Below are 22,602 nucleotides of genomic sequence, written 5' to 3' on the forward strand. Positions count from 1 at the left end.
TCTGCTGCCCTAGGCCTTCAGGGGTAGTAGAGGCCACAGGTTTGGAAGGTGCTGTCAAAGAAAGCTTGGCAAGTTGCTGCAGCACATCTTGTAGATGGTACACAGGGCTGCTACCATGCATCAGTAGTGGAACGGTTGAACATTTAAGGGTGCCATTCAAATGGGTTGCTTTGACCTTGATGGTGCTGAGCTGAGTGTTCTTGGAGCTCACTCACCCAGGCAAGTGGAGAGTATCCCATCACACTCCTGACTTCAGCCTTGTAGATGGTGGACAAACTTCAGCGAGTCAGAAGGCAACTTATGCTGAATTCCCAGTCTCTGACCGGTTCTTGTAGCCACATTATTTGTATGGATAAAAGCAAATTACTGCGGATGCTGGAATCTGAAACTTTGCCAGACCTGCTAAGATTTTCCAGTATTTTCTCTTTTGGTTACAGTGTTTATATGGCTAGTCCAGTTCAATTTCTGTCACTGGTAATTCCCAAAATGTTGATGGCAGGGGATCAGTGACGGCAATGCCACTGAATGTCAATTATATTCAGTGTTGTTGCAGGGAGTGGGGTGGAGGGGCGGATGATGCAGTTCATACCTTTCACATAAATTCAGCAAGAACGTAACATGAGCAACTTCTTACCTGTTAATAAATGAAAGCAGTGAGTATGTGCACAAGGACATCAGTAGATGAGGTAGTTAAACACTCCTTAGGCACCAAGTGAAAGGGAGGAAGAAATTAAGCTGAAAAGCAGACAAAATGGGAAGGAAATCATTGAGGGACTAATACTTTATTCATTTCTTTTAGCCCCAACCGTTTTCCAGAAACTTTGTCCAGCTTTAGGGGAAGCAAACAGCATTTGGACTGAGAGGTTGTAGACACAGGACATTATGGGTAGTCTACTATTCAACATCAATAAAACATCACTCTGCACAAAGATCCATAGACAAGGAAAACAAACATTCCACCAATTACTCAAAGTACTTTCATTGCATAATTTTTAAAAACTAATTTGAACTTTATTTTTTTTGGAATCTTGAATTTTCAACACATGGAATTTGATTGGTTTCCACATAAAGCTGCAATTCCCAGATACCTGTCGTCTCAGAGACGAGGAGCAGCCCGGTGTACAAAGTGTAATGATAGGAACTTTTGGTCAAAGATACTGGTGGTTCAGTCCTCAGTTATAAGAAGATTAATTTAATGGAGAAAAAAAAAGCAAGATATTCCCAAAACCAGGGAAGCCTAAAATCATGCATAGAGTATTCCTTGCCCTCTGTAAATGAACTTCTGAAACCCAATCTTCAGCTCATGTAAGGCTCTGAAAGATTTCCTGAGCAGGAGTGGTCAAAAGCTTGTGCTCCTCATGTAGCTTTTAATTGCCCCCCCGCCCGATCCCTCAGTTAATACACTGCACACTAGACCATTATGCACACACCTGCTGTACATCAGGGACACAAGCAGAAATCAGACCAAATGACAGCCCTTAATACTAAGGAGAATTGATCTATATATTGGCAGTGTGCATTTGCTAAAATAGTTTGCAAATCAGCACAATGGGAGATCACCTGTACACAGCAGGGTGACACATCCTGTGTAGTGATTACCTGTCAATGACCTGGGGAACGGAGAAGACAGAGAGGGAAGTCAAAAAGAGAAACACATACAAAACACACATCTGAGTTTAGTTGGTGATTGGAATATGCTGGTGCTTTGTTTTATTTCTCACCCTCCCCTTCTACTCATCCCCACCCCTCCTCCCCCCACCCTGCAAACACCATTGTAAATACAGCAAGTTGACAGGATCAGGTGGTGATGGATGGTCAGCTGATAGCGTGTGCACCCTGCAAACGCATCTCAGTCTCCAACAGGGGCCGCCCGCTTCTGAAGAGAAAGCTGAAGAACACGAGAGGATTTCGAGGTGGCCGACACTGTGTCAGGTAGGTAAGTTCAGGACGAGGACCCCATAGTCAAATGTAAATCGGATGGTACTGGCGAGAGTTCAATTTCTTTCTGCAGGTCGGACACATGTGTGAATTTTTGAGACTGTCCCGGATACACTGGCTGCAGAAGATGTGACCGCATTTCGTCGAGACAATAAGCCTTCCATTTTGGACAATCTAGACAAGGACCAAAAATAACATTTGTTTACACAAGTATTAGTAACAGGAGTCAGCCATTTGTGTCGAGTAAGATCATGGCAGATCTGAATTATGAGCTTAATTCTACTTTCCTTCCTGTGTCCCACCATCACCCATAACCTTCAACTTTGCCGTGGCAATCAAAAATCCATCCAATGCAGCCTTGAATACATTCAATGATGCAGCCTGCACTGCACTCTGGGGAACAGAATGCCACCGACTAATCACCCTCTGAGAAGAAATTCTTCCTCGTCATTCTTAAATGCCAGACTCCTGATTTGGAAACTGTGCCCCCGAGCTCTAGACTCGCCCACACCCTCTCAGCATCCACCCTGTCAAGTCCCCTCGGAATCTTACACGTTTCAATAAGATTACCGTTCATTCCTCAAAACATCAGTGCAAAGTGCCCAAACTGCTCAACCTTTCCTCATAAAATACCCCCTTCATCACAACTTAGACCATAAGATATAGGAGCAGAATTAGGCCATTCGACCCATTGTCTGCTCCGCCATTCAATCATAAGAACATAAGAAATAGGAGCAGGAGTAGGCCATCTGGCCCCACAAGCCCGCTCCCCATAACCCTTAATTCCCTTAATGGTTAAAAATCTGTGACTTAAATACATTTAACGAGGTAGCCTCTACTGCTTCAATGGACAGAGAATTCCAGAGATTCACTACCCTCTGGGAGAAGTTCCTCCTCAACTCTGTTCTAAATTGACTCCCCTGTATTTTGAGGCTATGCCCCCTAGTTCTTGTTTCCATTGTAAGTGGAAATAACCTCGCTGCTTCTACCCTGTCTAGCCCCTTCATTATCTTATATGTCTCTATGAGATGTCCCCTCAACCTTCTAAACTCCAATGAGTACAGGCCCAGTCTACTCAATCTCTCCTCATAAGCTAACCCCCTCATCTCCGGAATCAGCCTGAACCTTCTCTGTACCCCCTCCAAAGCTAATATATCCTTACTTAAATAAGGGGACCAAAATTGTACACAGTACTCTAGGTGCAGCCTCACCAGTATCCTGTACAGTTGCAGCATGACCTCCCTGCTTTTATACTCCATCCCTCTCACGATAAAGGCCAACATTCCATTTGCCTTCTTGATCACCTGCTGCGCCTGCAAACTGAGTTTTTGTGATTCATGCACAAGGACCCCCAGGTCCCTCTGCACAGTAGCATGTTGCAATTTTTCACCATTTAAATAATAGTCCATTTTACTATTACTCCTTCCAAAGTGAATAACCTCACACTTACCAACGTTATACTCCATCTGCCAGATCCTTGCCCACTCACTTAGCCTATCCAAATCTCTCCGCCAACTGTGTCCTCCACACAATTTGCTTTCCCACTCATCTTTGTGTCATCCGCAAACTTTGTTACCCTACACTCGGTCCCCTCCTCCAGATCGTCTATGTATATGGTAAATAGTTAAGAGTCATATCATGGCTGATATGATTCGCATACCCATTCTCCTGCCTTCTCCCCATAACCCTTGATCCTCTTATTGATCAATAACCTCTCTCTCTCTCAAAGACACTCATGGCCTCCACAGCAATGAGTTCCACAGATTCACCACCCTCCGGCTGAAGAAATTCCTCCTCATCTCAGTTTTAAAGGAGCGTCCCTTCACTCTGAGGTTGTGCCCTCGAGTTCTAGTCTCTCCCACTAGTGGGAACATCCTTGCCATGTCCACTCTATCCAGGCCTCTCCGTATTCTGTAGCTTCAATTAGTTCCCCCCACTCATCCTTCTAAACTCTATCAAGTATAGACCCAGATTCCTCAACCGCTGCTTATATGACAAACCCTTCATTCCTGGGATCATTCTTCCAATGCAAGCATTTCCCTCCTTAAATAAGAGACCAAAAATGTACACACTCTAGGCATGGTCTCATCAATGCCCTGTACTGTTGTAGCAAAACTTCTCTAACATCAACATTTTATTTGCCTTCCTAATTACTTGTTCTCTGTGCATGTCAACTTGAGCAAGTTTCCCAGCTCTCCTTGGCCACTCTTGGCTGGAGGATAAAGTTGAATTGGGGTGTTGTGAACAGGTTAGTTCATTCTAAAACAGATCTGCAAAGCAACTTACAGAAATACGGTAGTGTATTTGAGGTGACGATGAAAGGAGTGCAGGTGGCACAGCTAACGTCAGAGTCTCAAGGCCAGAGCCATACTCTACACCTTCCAAAGGTAGTATCTGAACTAATGAGGCTCGTGGATACAGGAATTTTAGAACCCGTCACCACTCGTGACTGGGCAGGCCCTGATGTGCCTGTAATGAAGCAGGATGGGACTATCAACACATTTGCGGAGATTTCAAACCTGCTCATAGACACTCAGTTTGGTTCCACCAGGGTCACTTAGCTCCTCACCTCATGCCAGCATTGGTTCAAACATGAACAAAACAGCTGAGGTGAGAGTGACTGCCCTTGACATCAAGGCACCATTTGCCTGAGTGCGGCATCAAGGAGCCCGAGCAAAACTGGGAATCACAGATGCTGTCAGACCTACTGAGATTTTCCAGCATTTTCTGTTTTTATTTAGCATTCCAGCATCCTCAGTATTTTGCTTTTAAGGGTATCTCATAGTATAAATCTCTGCTGATTCTCCTTGCTCTCAGCTCTGACAAAGGGTCTTCCAGACTCAAAACGTTGACAGCGATTTATACTGTGAGGGCGGAGGAGAATGGGACAAAGGGAATGTAAATGAGGATACAGAAGGCTAAAAAGGTTGATTAATAAGGGGATCAGGGTTATGGGGAAAAGACAGGAGAATGGGGATGAGAAAAAAAATCAGTCATGATTGAATGGCGGAGCAGACTCGATGGACTGAGTGGCCTAATTCTACTCCTATGTCTTATGGTCTAAGGTGCTAAAAGTGTCCATGAAGAATGTGTGAATGGCAGAACAGAGGTACAGATTGTCAAAGGACTGCTTGAGGAATGGGGTGAAGGTGGAGGGGAGAGTTCATGCTCTGAAGTTGTTGAACTCGATGTTCAATCCAGAAGGCTGTTAATTGCCCAATCGGAAGATGAGGTACTGTTCCTCAACTTCCTTGGTTAATTTATCCCCTTCCTAGAATCCTCCTTCCTCACTGGGATCGATCTCTGTTGCGAGTCCTGAACTATTTTCAAAAATATCTGACATTGCTGATTAACCATCTTTTCTGCTGAACTCCTTTTCTCGTTCACTCCAGCCAACCCTGGCCTCATTAATTTGTAATTACCTTTATTTACGTTTAACACAGTTGTTTCTGTCCCAAGTTTCACACACTCAAACTGAATGCTAAATTCTACCATGTTATGGGCACTGTTTCCTAGGAGATCTATTACTCAGATTGCTTATTAAACCTGCCTCATTGCACATTACCCGATCCAAAATAGCCTGATCCCTGGTTGGATCGACAGCATTTTGTGGTAGGAAACTGTCCTGAACACACATGAATTCTTCATGACTACCTCTGCCTATCTGATTTTCCCACTCCACTCCAAGATTAAAGTCACCCGTGATTAATGTCTTGCCTTTTTTACAGCCCCCATTATTTCCTGAGTTATTATTTGCCTTGCAGTATAGCTGCTGCAAGAGGGCCTATAGACTACTCTTCCCAGTGTTTCTTTCCCCATGTTAGTTCTTACCTCCACCTGTATGGATCCTACACCTGCTGATCCAAGTACATTTCTTGCCCGCGTATTTATTCCATCTTGTACTAAGAAAGCTACCCCATCATCCTTTGCTTCCTGCCGATCCTTACGAAAAGCCACGTCCCCCTGAATATTTAGTTCCCACTTTTGATCTCCTTGTAACTGCATCTCTGTGGTGGCCAGAAGCTCATACTCATTAACCACAATTTATGCCGTTAATTCATTTATTTTGTGCTGAATACTACATGCATTTAAGAGCTGTAAATTTTGCCTTTTTACCATTTCTTCCCCCCTTTGATGCTATTTGTTTTTAATGTTTGTACACGTTGTCACTTCCTGTCATACTCTGATATCATTCCTAAAAAGCAGCCTTGCAATTGCGTACGGGAGACAGAACAATTTCATTTCTCCACAGATGTCTCTTACCTCACTGTAAGAATCCATGCAAATGGGGCAGCTAATTGTTCCTGAGGAAGACCTGCGGCAAGCAAGGTTTTTAACAGATCTGCCAAAAATAGAAACAAATTCAGGCAGGTTATTCTAACTATGCAGTTATTGTCTTCACTAATATGGTCCCCACCTCCTCGCTGGGGTTTCTGTTTCGAAAAGGCAGTAGAAGTTCTACAACAGCTTGTCCAAATAGCCTTTCTACAGCAGCAAGGGTGGCACAGTGGCTAGCACTGCTGCCTCACAGCGCCAGGGACCCAGGTTCAATTCCGGCCTCGGGTCACTGTGTGGATGTTCGCCCTGTGTCTGCATTGGGTGCTCGTTTCCTCCCACAGTCCAATTAGGTTGATTGGCCATGATAAATTGGCCCTAGTGTCAGGGGATTAGCAGGGTAAATATGTGGGGTTACGGGAATAGGGCCTGGGTGGAATTGTGGTCGGTGCAGACTCGAAGGGGCAAATGGTCTCCTTCTGTACTGTAGGGATTCTATGAAGACACGAGTTTGTTTACCGGTCAAAGCAACAGACTGACCAGTCCAAGAATGGCAGCGTCAGAAGTAGAACACCTGAAGCAAATATTAGCAGATACACAAAATGCATGGGGCGACACAGTGGTTAGCACTGCTGCCTCACAGCGCCAGGGACACTGCTGCCTCACAGTGCCAGGGAACCGGGTTCGATTCCTGGCTTGGGTTACTGTCTGTGTGGAGTCTGCACGTTCTCCCCGTGTCTGCGTGGGTTTCCTCCGGGTGCTCCAGTTTCCTCCCACAGTCTGAAACATGTGCTGGTTAGGTGCATGGGCCATGCTAAATTCGCCCTCAGTGTACCTGAAGAGGCGCCAGAGTGTGGCAACTGGGGGATTTTCAGTAACTTCATTGCAGTGTTAATGTAGGTCTACTTATGATTAATAAGTAACAATAATAGGAGAAGGCAAATGGGACTGCAACAAACAGGGAAACGGAGTCCAAATAACCTCTTCCTGTATTAAAAATCTCTGCCACCAGTTCAGTTCAATGAGAGGTAGTGTTGTCCTGACCTAGTTTATAGAGCCTTAAAAACTTCAGATAGACAGGAAGGCTTCAAAAGAGCATTTCACACACCTCCCAAAGTTGGGTACCCTTGCTATAAGGTTGCATCAAAGACATCCAATTATCGTCAAGTCTAACAAGTACCAACAGGAACACCACTGTCTGCAAGCCATTCCAACTTGGAACGACAGCGTTGCCCCAGCACTGGGTCAACATTCTGGAGCTCCCGACTGAGCAGCATTGTGGGAATGTTTGTCCGCACAGACTACAGCAGTTCAAGGCAGCTCACTAACACCTTTTCAATGGCGATTATGCTTGGACAACAATTGCTGCTGATGTCCACAGCCCATGAATGGACAAAGAAAGGTGGCTAAATGTGACTGTTGGTTGAAAGGGTAGCAGTAAGGTCAGGGAACACCGTCGCAGAAAAAATTCCCAGTTGCTCAGAAAGCTCCTTTGCTGTGAACAGGCTGCTCACAGAAAAATTTAAACTAACATCTCCAATTTTTTTTTAAAAAAAGGATCCATTAGCCTCACTTTCCCAACACCAGATGTAAAGTGCACCTAGTAATAGGTCCACAGGAATCTGACACGGAGTCCTTAATCCTCCCAATGGACCTTATAGTCACAGCTGACTGTAAATTGAGACACTCAGGTTATTCAATGTACCACATTGGGCCTGATCAAAATCCTAGTCCAAGAGATGAAAGGGCTGTGGAAATAAATTTCTAAACTGAAGCAGATTCCTACCAGTCAGAGGAAAATACAACCTGGTCAACACTGTTATTCAGATATCCAATCTGGTACCAAAACGTTACAACCTTGTTAAAAAAGGTGCAAAGCTAAGCCCAGCAACTTCAGGCCAATCCATTTAACCTCAGTGGCAGGGAAGCTTCTCGGAACAATAACTCACGACAATTAGTCGCTTGGGGAAATATGGGTAGATTTAGAGCCAGCACAGATTTGTCGAGGGCAAACTGTATTTAGTTTAGAGCTTCTTGATGAAGTCTGGCAGAGAAGGTTGATGAGGGCAATGCTGTTGAATAGCTGCTGTACATGGATTCCCAGAAGACATTTGGTAAAAGTACAGCACAACAGACCCATGGGAAAAGTTACAGCTCATGGAACAACAAGACAGAGAATTGTTGAATGACAGGAAACAGAGTAAAGGTTTTTGGGCCAGAGGAAAGTGGAGTCTTTGGGATCAGTGTTAGGACCCTTGCTCTTCCTGATATATATTAATGACCTACACCTTGGTGTATGGGCACAACTCCAACCTTTACGGATGATTTGAAACTTAGAAGCATTGTGAGCTGTGAGGAGGATAATGTCGAATTTCAAAAGGACGTAAACATGGTGTTGGAATGGGCAGACAGGTGGCAGATGAATTCAATGTAGAGAAGCGTGAAGAGATTAGTACAGGAAAGATTCACAAGAACAGTCCCATGGGAAAAACTTCAGTGTGTCGATTGATTGAGGAAGTTGGGACCATTTCCTTTGGAGAAGAGAAGGTTAAGAAAATTTGACAGTTGTTCAAAATTGAAGGCGGGTCTGAACAGAATAGATTGGAAAAAAGTGTTCCCATTGGTGAAAGGGTCAAGAAAGATCCAAGAAAGAGGGGGCACAGATTTAAGTCAAGTTGCAGAGGAAACAATGGTGACACGAGGATAACTTTCTCCACGCAGCAAATGGAATGCACAGGCTGAGAGTTTCTTTTTATTCGTTCATGAGATACAAGTATCGCTGGCTCGGCTCAGCACAAATTGTCCATTCCAAGTAGCCCTTGAGAAGGTGGTGATGAGCTGCCTTCTTGAACCACTGCAGTCTGTGCGCCGTAGGGACTCCAACAGTGCTGTTAGGGAGGGAGCTCCAAGATTTTGACCCAACTACAATGAAGGAATGAGGATAGTTTGCAAGTTGGAGGGGAACTTGCAGGTCATGTTGTTTCCATGCATCTGTGCCCTTGTCTCTCTAGGTGGTAGAAGTGGTGGGTTTTGAAAGTACTGTTGAAGGAGCCTTGCTGAGTGCTGTGGGTCAGTGGTGGTGGTGATGAATGTTGGAAGTGGTAGACTGGATGCCAATTAAGCAGGCTGCATTGTTCTGGATGGTGTCGAGCTTTGCATGATGCCATGGCATAAAATGAGAGACTACCAATAGGTCAGTGGGCTGTCACATGATCATCTAAAGAAAAATCAATTCAGCTGTGCTCTCAGTGAAGCTGCCAGTCAACCCTCACTGGTCTACCACGTGACAGGAACAAGCTAGCAGCTCCTATTCACATGCACCAGAGAGAGCTGGAATCAAGTTGCTTACCCTCACTTATGCAGATGGGAAATAGTCAGCTGTGTAAAAGACAGAACGCCTCTCAGGACTTAATTCCAATAAGAACACCAGAGCCAGAGCTGATTTGAAGCCAGCTGCAGTACAGGAGTCTGTGGGTTCAACTCACTACAAGCACACAATCTAGATTGACGCTTCAACGTGGTAGAGGGAGCACTGCACTGTCAGATGTTGGATTTTGGATGAGATATTAACTTGAGACCCCGCCTGTCCTCAGGTGGAAATGCAAGTTCCCATGGTGTTATTCAGGAGAAATTCTCCTGACCAGTATTTGTCCCTCAACCATTTGTCACCAAAAAAAAGACGATCAGGTTATCACATTGCGCAAACCCCCGCAAACAGCAAATTGGTCACAACGCTTCCGACATGACACTGGCTGTAAAGCACTTTTGTATATCCTGAAGTTGTGTAATTTCTTTTTACCTCAAGTCTTTGTTACACAAGGCAGGATGAAGATGATTTCCCTGAGGTACAGCTGCTGCACTTGTTACAGACAGGCTGCTGCTCCCATCTGCTCTGGTGTCTTCTTCATCACTGCAGAGAATACAGCTGTCTGACAGCATTCTGCCTGGCTGATCATCAGCAGAACTTGGCTGACTATTTGAAGAGGAGAGATCTGCAAAAATGACAATGTGCAGAATGTTCCGCTGTTACTTTGATCCATTAAGTTAAAATGTGTTTTTATGAAAACAGCTCACTAGATGCCTTACTGGATTTGGGAGTAAAATGGGACAAGTATGCAATCCAGTTTGTGAAGAACACAAACATATGCACACTCCCTCCTCCCCCACCTCTAGCTTGCTACATTTTTGATAGTGATATTTGGACTCTAAAAGTTAGCACAAAGCAAGGCTTCCACTGACAAAGGCCTTTCACCCCAATACTTTTGTGAACACAAAGCCAAGCTCATTCAAATGAAATGACAACAATATAGAGCAAAAAAATTCAACTGGCAGTGAACAAAAGAGCCAATTTATCCGTTGTCAATTTTCATAAGATATAAAGAATACACAGGAGGGGGGGGGGGGGGGGGGGCTTCCTATGTTTAAAAAAATCTCTATTAACAGTTGGCTTTTGAGAAGGGGATAAGCAAGGGGACAAGCATATAGTACCAAACTATTCTTTAAACAATGGGCTGCATTATGTTTAACTCCAGATTTTGAAAAGGAATTGGTCTGTTAATAACAGGCCCAAAACACCATCTTCCCCATTTAATATGGATTATTGATCATTTAACAAATACAGGTTCATGAACCACAGCATCCAAAACAGACTAATTAAAGAGGAATTTAGATTAAAATGGCAGCTTACATTTACACTGTACCTCAATCACTTGATGCAAACATCTGAAAGCACTTGATATAACTCATAACAGTGATCATTGTATGTGAAATCATAGGAACCAACACGCAAACCAGGATATCTAAATTTGGTGACACAAAGGTTGGAAAGTACGTTGTGAAGAGGGCATAAAGTCGACAAAGAGTGAACAAAGCTGACAGACGAAGGATGTGGGAAAAAGTGAATATGTTCACTTTGATAGGAAGAATAGAACAGTACATTAGTAAACTAGAGAGAAGGATCTGTGCGCCCCGGCACAGTGGTTAGCACTGCTGCCTCTCAGCGCCAGGGACCCTGGTTCAATTCCTGGCTTGGGTCACCGTCTATGTGGAGGTTGCACATTCTCCCTTTGTCTGCGTGGGTTTCCTCTGGGTGCTCCGGTTTCCCCTCAGTCCCAAAGATGTACTGGTTAGGTGCATTAACCTAAACAGGCACCGGACTGTGGCGACTAGGGGAATTTCACAGTAACTTCATGGCAATGTTAATGTAAGCCTTACTTGTGACTAATAAACTTTTACTTTACATGAATCACAGAACGTTAGTATGCAGGTACAGCAAGTGATTAGGAAGGTTAATGGAATACTTGCATTTATTGCAAGGGAAATGGAATACAAAAGTCGTGAGGGGTTGCTCCAGCTATACCAGGTCCTCAGTGTGTGTGTGTATCTGGAATACCGTGTACAGTTTTGGTCTCCTTATTTGAAAAAGGATGTAATTGCATGAGAAGCTATTCAGAGAGGTTCACTTCACTGATTCCTGGGACGAGTGTGGTTACCGTAGGAGGAAAGGTAGAGAAAGTTGGGTCTGTATCCATTATAATTTAGAAAAAGTTGATATTCATGAAACACACAAGATCCTAAGAGGACTTGACGGGGAGGATGCTGAGGGGATGTTTCCCATCTGTGGGTTGGTAAAGGGACACAGTTTAAAAAGTAGCGGTCTCCCATTTGAGACCGCGATAAGGAGAAACTTGTGCCCTTGGAGAGCTGTTATCCTATACAATTCCCTTCTCCAGAGAGCAGTGAAGGTTGCGTCACTGAATGTACTTCAGGCCGCCTTAGTTTTTTTAGATAGACAAAGGAGTCAAGGGTTACGGGGATTAGACACAAAATTAAAGTTGAGTCACTATCAGATTAGCCATGATCTTATTGAATGGCAGAGCAGGCTCAAGGGGCCAAATTGCCTACTCTGGCTCCTAAATCTTGTGTTCTTGTGAAATGAGCAATCTAAATAGTACGTCTGCTGCCACTACTACTTGGAAACTTGCAGTTGATTCACATTCTCTCACTAAATAAAAGTGTGGGCATATTTGCAGAATATACTGAATAAAACAAGATGTCTTCATTTGCTGAACTCACCTTCATCCACAATCTGGACAACGCACAAGGTTAGGTTGAAAATAAAGAGAGAAGTTGATTAGACAAGGCAAGATGCAGCAAAAGTCAATTTATTCATGGCGATTGTAGGTTTGTTTCACAATCCACTGCCTGCATTTCTCTGTCAAGTATTGCCGATTAGAGAAAACAATGCTAAACTAGAGAACTCATTTATAGATTCAGGATAACAAACATTAAATTTGCATTACTGAAAATAGTGGCAAAGATGTACCGTGCTTTCCTCCCACCCCTGCTTGGATCTGTGAACCAGGAAGAACAAAGTCCATTTCAGTGGGACGCAACTGAACAAGTAAAGGGCAAAATCAAATCAAATCATCCCCAGGACTGCAATGTTTATGCAACTGAGAACAGGCAGTTGTGTTTTCAGTTCTTCATCAATAACTATTAGAGAAACGAAGTAGAGCAGCTTAATAATAGTGCCTTGTAACATTTGTTAAGGGCCTCAGAGCGCGTTGCACTGTAAGTCTTCCTAAAGCAAGAATTAGAGGAGATTAACGAGTTGAATGTTGCTAGATTTTATTCATTTGCGATGTGGGTGTCACTGGCAAGATGAGCAATTTTTTGCATACCTCTCAAGTGCCCTGAGTGACTTGCTAGGTGAGGGCAAAGAAGAATTAACCATGAGTGGAACAAGTCCTATATAGGCCAGGTACTGACAGCAATTTTTATCCTTAAAAAGGACAATGAACCAGTTGGTTAATTACACTGACAACTTCCTGGTCATTTTTATTGACAGCAGCTCTTTAGAAAAAAACCTCAATTCACAGCCTCAAATGACAATGGGCTTTGTACTCGTGTTTTATGGAAGTGCAAACCTCTAGATTACTAGTCTAGCAACATAACCACTGCACCAATTATAGGTACTGGATTTGCACCATCCATGAGAGGAAGTCCTCTGATGATTTAAGTATCGAGCAAAGTTCCAGGAGCTGGAATTGACACTTAATGCTAATCTCTTCTAAATCCAAGATCAACAGGAAGTGAATGATCGAAGTCTTAAGGTTGCTCCGTGTATTATGCGCCTGTGATAGACAAGCTTACAACTAGTCAACTGTAATTTGCAAAAGCATGGTTGGCAAACCCTTGGAAACCTCAACAAAGGGAACCTTAGAGTGACAACAACTGGACAAAGCGTGAAACTTGTATCCATGAAAGCAATATTCTTGCAAACAAAGCAACTCAGTGGCAATGCACAGGTGAGTCATTACAAGTACTGTCTATAACTGAAGCAGGCAAAGCAATAATTGGAGAAGGGTTCATAGATGTAATTGAATTCCCATTTTTATAAGGCTATTGATGCTCAATTTAAAATGGAATTGTTAAAATGACCTGCCAATATTTGCAATGGAAATCGCCCACGTCAAGCTGTCGCACTGAAATCATTGGGAGAAGGGTCTAATAGCTCGGAATTTCTCCTTTACTGAATGAGCATAGATTACTGTGCACATACCCAACCCCATGAGATATTGGGCAGTGGCATCTAAAATGCTAGATCAATGACAATATTGAAGACTGCAACAGAAAAAAACACCTCACCATGTTCACAACTATGAAAATTGGTGAGAAACATGCACTCCTTTTTTAAAAATTCAATGCGGAGGGTTTTTTGGTGACAGAGACAGAACTCCAAAGATGTGCGGGTTAGGTTGATTGGCCATGCTAAAGTTGCCCCTTGGTGTCCTGAGATGCATAGGTTGGAGGGATTAATAGGTAGAAAATGTGGGGATATGGGGGTAGGGCCTGGGTGGGATTGTGGTTGGTGCAGACTCGATGGGCCGAATGGCCTCTTTCTGTACTGTAGGGTTTCTATGATTTCTATGAACTGTCCGTCTCCGACAGATATTGCTGCTGTGCTGCAAGCTTCTCTTTCAATCTTCACACTTATCTCCAGATACAACTGATAGACCACCCAGCCAATCGCTGCACTGTGACAAGCCAAGAAGCTGAGCTCATCACCACTTACCTCAACAGAGTCATTATTGGTTAGATCGACAACCACAGGTTCAGAGGATTCACAGGTCAGGTCAACGACCTCTGCACCTGAGGAGACCAAACAAAGAATGCTGTCGAATTTGGATTTAAAACAAAACATATTACAGATCATAAACACGGGTAAACAAACAATAATTTTACAGCACAAAAATACTAGAGATACACATAGGCTGCATCCTAAACTTTTGTATTTCCCATACAAAAATAAATGACTTGCAAGCAAGCTGAAGTCCCCCAATTTTAAACAGAACCAAGTGTGGCGTACATACGATACGCAGCCTTATTTTCTGACAGTTTTGGTAAATGCAACAACTTTCCATTTTCACACATCACGACTACACCAGTATAATTGGTCAATCTAGCAGTAAAGCCTACGCCAATCATTGCTCAGTGGTAGAGTTCCTCACTTCAAATGGTAGGGCGTAGGTTCAAGTTCCAATCCAAAGACATGAACCTGTGATCCAAGTTAACAGTACAGTGGAAGTGCTACACTGTTGGAGTTGCTGTTATTCAGATTAAATACTCATTCAAAGCTATGCCTACTCTCTTGGATGGATGTGGAAGATCTCATGGCATGACACTTTAGGAACATTTAAGCGGTTATTGGTTAGGCACATGGATGATAGGGAGTGGGATAGCTTGATCTTGGTTTTAGATAAAGCTCGGCACAACATCATGGGCCGAAGGGCCTGTTCTGTGCTGTACTGTTCTATGTTCTATGACTGGAAAACACTGTCCTGGCAAATATTTATCCCTTAAGCAACATCACAAAATTAGACAGTGATTTCTGTTTCAAATATTCAATTGCCCCTTGAAAACTTACAATTCATTCTAAACCACACCCTGCACTGTTGAAAGATCAAACTTATCCTCATCTTTCCCTTCAATCTTTCGTGATTGCTTCAAAGTAAGGATACCTTGTCACAAACAACCCAACCAGAGAAATAATTTTTGCCTATTCATCACATGAAAACCCTTCAGAATTGTAAAGTCTTCGGTTGTTTTTTTAAAAAAAAGTCTTGGGGGTTTCTTTTTGCCGTTAGAAATTGATTACTTCTAATCCTCAAGCTAGATTTTTTTCTTATTCTTATCTCCTATTTTTGGGACCCTGTGGAATTTGGGTCAAATTACTGACAGCCCAACAGTGTGAACTCTCATCTGGTGGCAGAGATTGATACTTGGAATTTAGTTATGACAGAGCAGTGATTTGCCCCATCAGCCAGGACAAGCTTCAACAGTGAATCCCTCGACCAGAATCCCTAAATCTTTCCACATTCATAGGATGATCCTGCAACTGAACTTATAACAAAAAACCAGCTGGGGTTCTTGTCTCTCGAAAACAAAGTAGTCACTAAGAACGCACCGGTATGTCTGCTGCCCCCCAGGGATCCATCCTTGGCCCCCTTCTGCTTCTCACCTACATGCTGCTCCGAGTGACACCTTCCAAAAGCACACCATCAGTTCCCACATTTTCTTAGGCAGACATCGAGAGCTGAGGATGACTGTCTCCCACTCCAGGACTGGGGGTCCCGAGGTGACTGTCCAATGCTGGATCCACACACTGGGCCACAGGTGGGGTAGGGAGTATTTGAAGTGGTGGGTGGGTGGGGTGCTCTGATTTTGGGTCCGCTCCTTCAGATGTTTGCACTTGGCCTTCACCTGGGCCAGCTGGAGACGTTCAAAATTGTTGGCACCTTCACGGATGCTTTTTTTCTCATTTAGTTAATCTCAAGAGATTCTCACAAATTGGTCGGGATATTGCAATTTTTCAGGAAGGCTTGGAGAACGTCTCCTAATCGTTTTCTCTACTCTCCTGGGAAGCGCTTTCCATGACAGAGCTCGGAATACATGGCTTGTTTTATGTGTCTTGTGTCAGGCATGCAGACAATGTGTTCCTTAACAATGACCAAGGTCTGGATACTGGGGATGCAGGCCTGAGAAAAGACTTGGATATTGGAGCATCTATCCTGTAGGATCGTGCAGAGGCATTGCTGGTGATATTTCTCCAGTGATTTAAGGTCCCTGCTGCAGACACTGATAATAACTAGTTCTATCACACCATCACCTCTCTCGACTCCTTCACTGTTAAATTAGACTGCTTATCCAACATCTAGCACTGGGTCAGGAGAAATTTCCTCCAATTTAATATTGAAAAGACTGCAATCATTGTTTTCAGCCGACAGTCTGTGGAGCCTCAATGGGCTGAATGCCCTCTTTCTGCACTCTAGGGATTCTATGATGATTCTGTCCCTGCTCCAAACTCCATTCCCCAGCGACCAACTTCATCCCTCTCTCCATCACCCCACTGTGTTCACTGACTCGCATTGGTTTCTGCTCAAGCAACACCATGATTTTAAAGTTATTTTCCTTGTTTTAAATCCCTCCTTGGTGCACTCTGCCCCCACAAACTCTAATCTCCACCAGCTTCCTCGTCCTCCAAGATCTCCATGCTCTTCTAATTCCCACATTGAGTATCCCTGATTTTAATTGCCCCACTATTGGTGGTCACGCCTTTGTCGAGGTCCCAAGCTATGGAAACATTTCCCTAAACCTCGCCGCCTCTGGACTTTGCTTTCCTCCCCTCCTTTGAAACACTCAATTAACCCACCTCTTTGACCATGCGAGCTAAAATCTCCTTTTAAGTTAAAAGTTAAGTTCATTTATTAGTCACAAGTAAGACTTACATTAACACGGCAATGAAATTACTGTGAAATTCCCATAGTCACCACACTCCGGCGCCTGTTCAGGTCAATGCACCTAACTGCACTTCTTTTGGACTGCAGGAAGGTTTAGCCAAGACAAGCCTAGCTGCTTACCAGTCTCTACGATTTCCGCCTCAGGTTCAGCTGGTTCTGGTGATCTGCGTTGGCGGCGCACCCGTCTGTATTGCTGAGAAGGCATCATCCTACGTTTTCTGTGTGTCTGAAAAATATAAACCCATTTATATTTTGCAGACTAGGTGACAATGGCATGATCGGCTTTTCTCCTTCACTCTCAATTCGTTCAATCTTTCAACAAAACAATGTTTTCCAGTCAATTCTGGCTTGGATTCTGCAGTTTGAGAACATGGTTAAGGAGGGATCTTGCTGAAGTACAGAAAATGTTAAGTGACTTAAATGGAGGAAAATTTAGAATATTCTTTTAAAAATAATGAGAATCAGATGATTAAAAACTGAACTTTAGCCAAGTGTGAAAAGTAAATCCCTTACATGAATGCCTGGCATGTTCCATGGGCCAGGACAAAGGTACAAGCTTTAGGGACCTGCACAGCTTGAACAGTTGTACTCCAGGGAGAAGCTCTGTTGGTCTTTTCTCCACTATTCCTTGGACAGAGGTTGCGAAGGAGATTTATCAGAACAAAATTGGGGAAAGAGCCTGGACCACGTGAAGAATTGAGTGAAACTGGGATTATTTAAACTGGGATTATTCTCCTGAATAGTGAAGAATAATAGGATATTTAATGGATGTGTTCAGAATTGTGACAGTTTTATCAAAGAAAATCAGGAACTTCTTTCATTGATGGGGGGGGGAGGGGAGTGGTTTGGTTGGTAACTAAAGGGCACAGAAGTAACTGACAAAAGAACCAGGAGAATAGTTTTTTCCTTTTTACAATAAGTCATAATGATCTGGAATAAACTGCCTGAAAGGGTGGTGGTAACAGATTCAAGAATAAATTCTAAAATGAGAACTGGATATATATCCGAAAAAACTACTGCAGGGTATCGAGAAAAAGGAAGTGGGATTAGCTCTGGTAAAAGAGCTAGCATAGGCACGATGGGCTGAATGGATTCCTATACTGTTTGATTCAATGGCCAAATGGCACGCATAAAAGCTATCTCCTCTGCTTCTTTGCATTAAACTGCTTGCTATATACAATTACACCAAGAGCAAACAGCAATAACTAGAGGGGCAAAGTGACGTGGTTCAAATGGTGCAGCAGCTCACCAAACTACAGCACCAAGTGACAGATCTTGTGGTAGAGACACTGTATACTGTGTGTTGACGGATTTAGAATATTGTTTTCAATCAGAACACCCACATGGGTTTAATCCAAAAATATAAAAGGCTACAAATGATTAAATTCTCTGCAGTAGGAGTTGGCTGCAGACTATTATCTAGATGCATTTTGAGTTGTTGGCTTATTTGTTCAATGTCTTTCATTACCACCACAATATTGGGGAAAGGACGGCATGGTGGCGCCATGGTTAGCACTGCTGCCTCACAGCGCCAGGGACCATGCCAGCCTGGAGTCACTGTCTGTGTTGAGTTTGCACGTTCTCCCTGTGTCTGTGTGGGTTTCCTCCGGGTGCTCCGGATTCTTCCCACAGCCCAAAGATGTGCTGGTTAGGTTGATTAACGATGGTAAATTGTCCCTTAGTGTCAGCGGAACTAGGGGATAGGGATTGGGCGGGATTGTCGTCAGTTGCTCTGGTGAGACTACAGTTGACGTACGGGGAGAAATTCTGGGCACCACTGCTTAGGAAGGATATAATGGCCTTGGAAGGGCTACAACATTGATTTATTAGGATGTTATTTGGGCTACAATGATTAAATGACAGTGATCAGACAAACTAAGTTTTTGTATACCTATGCTTAAAAAGGCTTCGAGTTTCCATCTCTGATGTTTCGGATGAGTCAGTACAAACTTTACTCATTTTTTTCGTTGTAGAAAGGGTTTCGATCATCAAAGGAACCCATCTAAGCAGGCTTTACAGTTGATGTTGTCAAAAGAGACGGGACATGTTTTCAGAAGGTAATAAAGTCAGAGTTTTGCAGCGCAGAAAGAGGCCTTGTGCCCATCATGTCTGTGCCGACCATCAAACAGCAATCTATTCTAGTTCCATTTTCCTGCACTTGGTACATAGCCTTGTATGCTATGGTGTTTCAAGTGCTCATCTAAATACATCTTAACTGTTGAGGATTCCCCCTCTGCCACCCTTTCAGGCAGAGAGTTCCAGATTCCCACCACCCTCTGGGTGAAAAGGTTTTTCCTTAACTCCCCTCTAAGTCTCCTGTTCATTACCTTAAATCTGTGCTGGTTATTGACCCCTCTACTAAAGGAAAAAAAAATTCTATCTGCCCTATCTATAATCCTCATAATTTTGTACACCTCAATCAGGTCCCCCTTAGCCTTCTCTGCTCAACCCAGCCTCTTCATAGCTGAAACACTGCAGCCCAGGCAACATCCTGGTGAATCTCCTCTGCACCTTCTCGAGTGCAATCACATCCTTCCTACAGTGCAGTGACCAGAACTGCACACAGTACTCTAACTGTGACCTAACAAGTGTTTCATACAACTCTATCATAACCTCCCTGCTCTTGCATTCTGTACCTCGGCTAACAAAGGCAAGCATCCAATGTGTCTTAACTATCTCATTTATCTGTCCTGCTGCCCTCAGGAGCTCCAGCACCTTCCAAATGCATGACCACTACCATCTAGACGGACAAGGGGAACAAATACATGGGAGCACCACCGCCAGGAGTTTTCCCTCCAAGTCCTCAACATCCTGACTTGGAAATAGAACACCGTTCCTTCACGGTCGCTGGGTCAAAAATCCTGGAACTCCCTTCCCAACAGCACCATGGGAATACCTATACCTCAGGGACTGCCGCAGTTCAAGAAGGCAGCTCACCATCACTTTCTCAAGGGCAACTCTGGATGGACAATAGATGTTGGTCTAGCTAGCGACATCTATATCCCATAAATGAGTTTTTTTTAAATCTGCTCGCTACCCTTGAGAGCAAACAACCTTCCCAGATGTTTAATTTAGCCCCTCACAGAAGAAACTAGATTAAGTAGGTCTGGTATGTTAAATAAGACTGATGTTGGACTTGGATATGTAAACCTCTGCTACATTGGAGGCTGCATGGGTCCTATCACTGCACTGGCTCTTCCATGGAAGACTGATCATAATACAATGGATAAAATCTCATTAAGTTTAACTGATAGTCCCTCTTCTCAATCGCAAATTTTCTTGTTGGCTGCAAACATCTCCAACCACAACCTGGCAACAGACCCAAGTGGTGAAGTCCCAGATTTCAACCTGCCGCAGAGAATCTGGAGGCAGGGCTTGAGGATTGGCTGGGGAATGTGCGGCCACTTGTTCCACAAGGGAAACAGCTCAAACTGTGACAGTGGCAATCGAAGTCAGACCATTGGCCACATACTGATCTCCTGCCCAAAGAGATCATGGCATCACTATTCACACTGCATCAGCTGAGGTTGTTGAATGATGGTTAAGCTTGAAGTCAGACTATGGCTCCTTCCTCAGCCATACGGATAAGAAGAAAGTTTGAGTGATGTGATTCAGTCAAACGTTGGAGCCTTTCCTTTGCTACTGGCTTTCTGCAAATTTACTTGGGGCAGGTTAGCTTAAGTAGTTTGGGAAATTAGATTTAAAAATTTGGTAGATTTTTTGAGATGGGTAGGTTAAGGGATTAGTGGGTAAATGTGAAGGGATGTGGGGGTAGGGCCTGGGTGGGATTGTGGTCAGTGTAGACTCGATGGGCCGAATGGCCTCTTTCTACACTGTAGGGTTTCTATGATTCCACGATTAATAATGGCCAACATTTGAAATAAATTCATATTTTTCAATGTATTTTAAGGAATAGAAATTCCACTAGAAAAACGCTATAGCTGAGGCGAAAGAGAGCAGTTAAAGACAGTATTAGATTAAGAGGAAAGTATAGTATTGTCAAAAGGAATAATAATCCTGAGAATTGGGAGGGTTTGGATAATGAGCAAAGGATGACTGAAGTGTTGGTGGAGGGAGGGATTAGAGTGAGCGCAAACTAGGAAGCAATATAAAAACAGAACTTTTGACAATATGCTTTCTTTCAAAAAAAAGCAAAGTAAATGTGGACTCCTTTGAGACGGGAAATTCAAAAAATCATAGAATCCCTACAGTGCAGAAAGGGGTCATTGCGTCCATCAAGCCAGCAAAGAACAAAGAACAATACAGCACAGGAACAGGCCCTTTGGCCCTCCAAGCCTGCGCCGCTCATGTGCCCAACAAGACCATTTGTTTGCATCCCTCTATTCCCAGTCTGTTCATGTGGCTATCTAGATAAGTCTTAAACGATCCCAGCGTGTCCGCCTCAATCACCTTGCTTGGCAGTGCATTCCAGGTCCCCACCACCCTTCGTGTAAAATACATCCCCCTGACATCTGTGTTGAACCTTGCCCCCCTCACCTTGAACCCGTGACCCCTTGTGTTCATCACCTCCGACTTGGGAAAAAGCTTCCCACTGTTCACCCTATCTATGCCCTTCATAATTTTATACACCTCTATTAGGTCGCCCCTCATCCTCTGTCTTTCCAGGGAGAACAACCCCAGTTTACCCAATCTCTCCTCATAGCTAAGACCCTCCATACCAGGCAACATCCTGGTAAACCTTTTCTGTACTCTCTCCAATGCCTCCACGTCCTTCTGGTAGTGTGGCGACCAGAACTGGACGCAGTATTCCAAATGTGGCCTAACCAACATTCTATACAGCCGCAACATCATATGCCAACTTTTATATTCTATGCCCCGTCCAATAAAGGCAAGCATGCCATATGCCTTCTTCACCACCTGTGCTGCCACCTTTAAGGATCTGTGGACTTGTACACCCAGGTCCCTCTGTGTGTCTATACTCCTGATGGTTCTGCTATTTATTGTACAGCTCCCCCTTACATTAGATCTACCGAAATGCATCACTTCACATTTATCTGGATTAAATTCCATCTGCCATTTCTCCGCCCAATGTTCCAGCCTATCTATATCCTGCTGTATTCTCTGACAATGTTCATCACTATCCGCAACTCCAGCAATCTTTGGTGTTGTCCGCAAACTTACTGATCACACCAGCTACATCTTCTTCCAAATCATTTATATATATCACAAACAGCAGAGGTCCCTGTACAGAGCCCTGCGGAACACCACTAGTCACAGACCTCCAACCGGAAAAAGACCCCTCCACTGCTACCCTCTGTCTTCTGTGGCTAAACACAGTAAGAAGTTTAACAACACCAGGTTAAAGTCCAACAGGTTTATTTGGTAGCAAAAGCCACACAAGCTTTCGGAGCTCTTAGCCCCTTCTTCAGGTGAGTGGGAATTCTGTTCACAAACAGAGCTTATAAAGACACAGACTCAATTTACATGAATAATGGTTGGAATGCAAATACTTACAACTAATCAAGTCTTTAAGAGACGAAACAATGTGAGTGGAGAGAGCATCAAGACAGGCTAAAAAGATGTGTATTGTCTCCAGACAAGACAGCCAGTGAAACTCTGCAGGTCC

General features: G+C 43.7%; 1 protein-coding gene across 1 annotated transcript in view; it reads right to left on the reverse strand.

The window, feature by feature from the left end:
• Positions 1 to 768: 768 nt before the first annotated feature.
• Positions 769 to 22,602, reverse strand: part of rnf4 (ring finger protein 4) — a 29,959-nt gene continuing 8,125 nt past the window's right edge. Inside the window, exons 2-7 of the mRNA XM_078215199.1 lie at positions 17,136 to 17,241; positions 14,291 to 14,367; positions 12,289 to 12,301; positions 10,013 to 10,205; positions 6,202 to 6,280; positions 769 to 2,112 (exon numbers count right to left, since the gene is read on the reverse strand). Of these exons, the coding sequence (XP_078071325.1) occupies positions 1,963 to 2,112; positions 6,202 to 6,280; positions 10,013 to 10,205; positions 12,289 to 12,301; positions 14,291 to 14,367; positions 17,136 to 17,241 (618 nt within the window). The 3' untranslated portion in view covers positions 769 to 1,962. The remainder of the gene's footprint in view (positions 2,113 to 6,201; positions 6,281 to 10,012; positions 10,206 to 12,288; positions 12,302 to 14,290; positions 14,368 to 17,135; positions 17,242 to 22,602) is intronic.

The sequence above is a fragment of the Mustelus asterias genome, chromosome 6 (genome assembly GCF_964213995.1).
Source record: "Mustelus asterias chromosome 6, sMusAst1.hap1.1, whole genome shotgun sequence".
NCBI classification, from domain to species: Eukaryota; Metazoa; Chordata; class Chondrichthyes; order Carcharhiniformes; family Triakidae; genus Mustelus; species Mustelus asterias.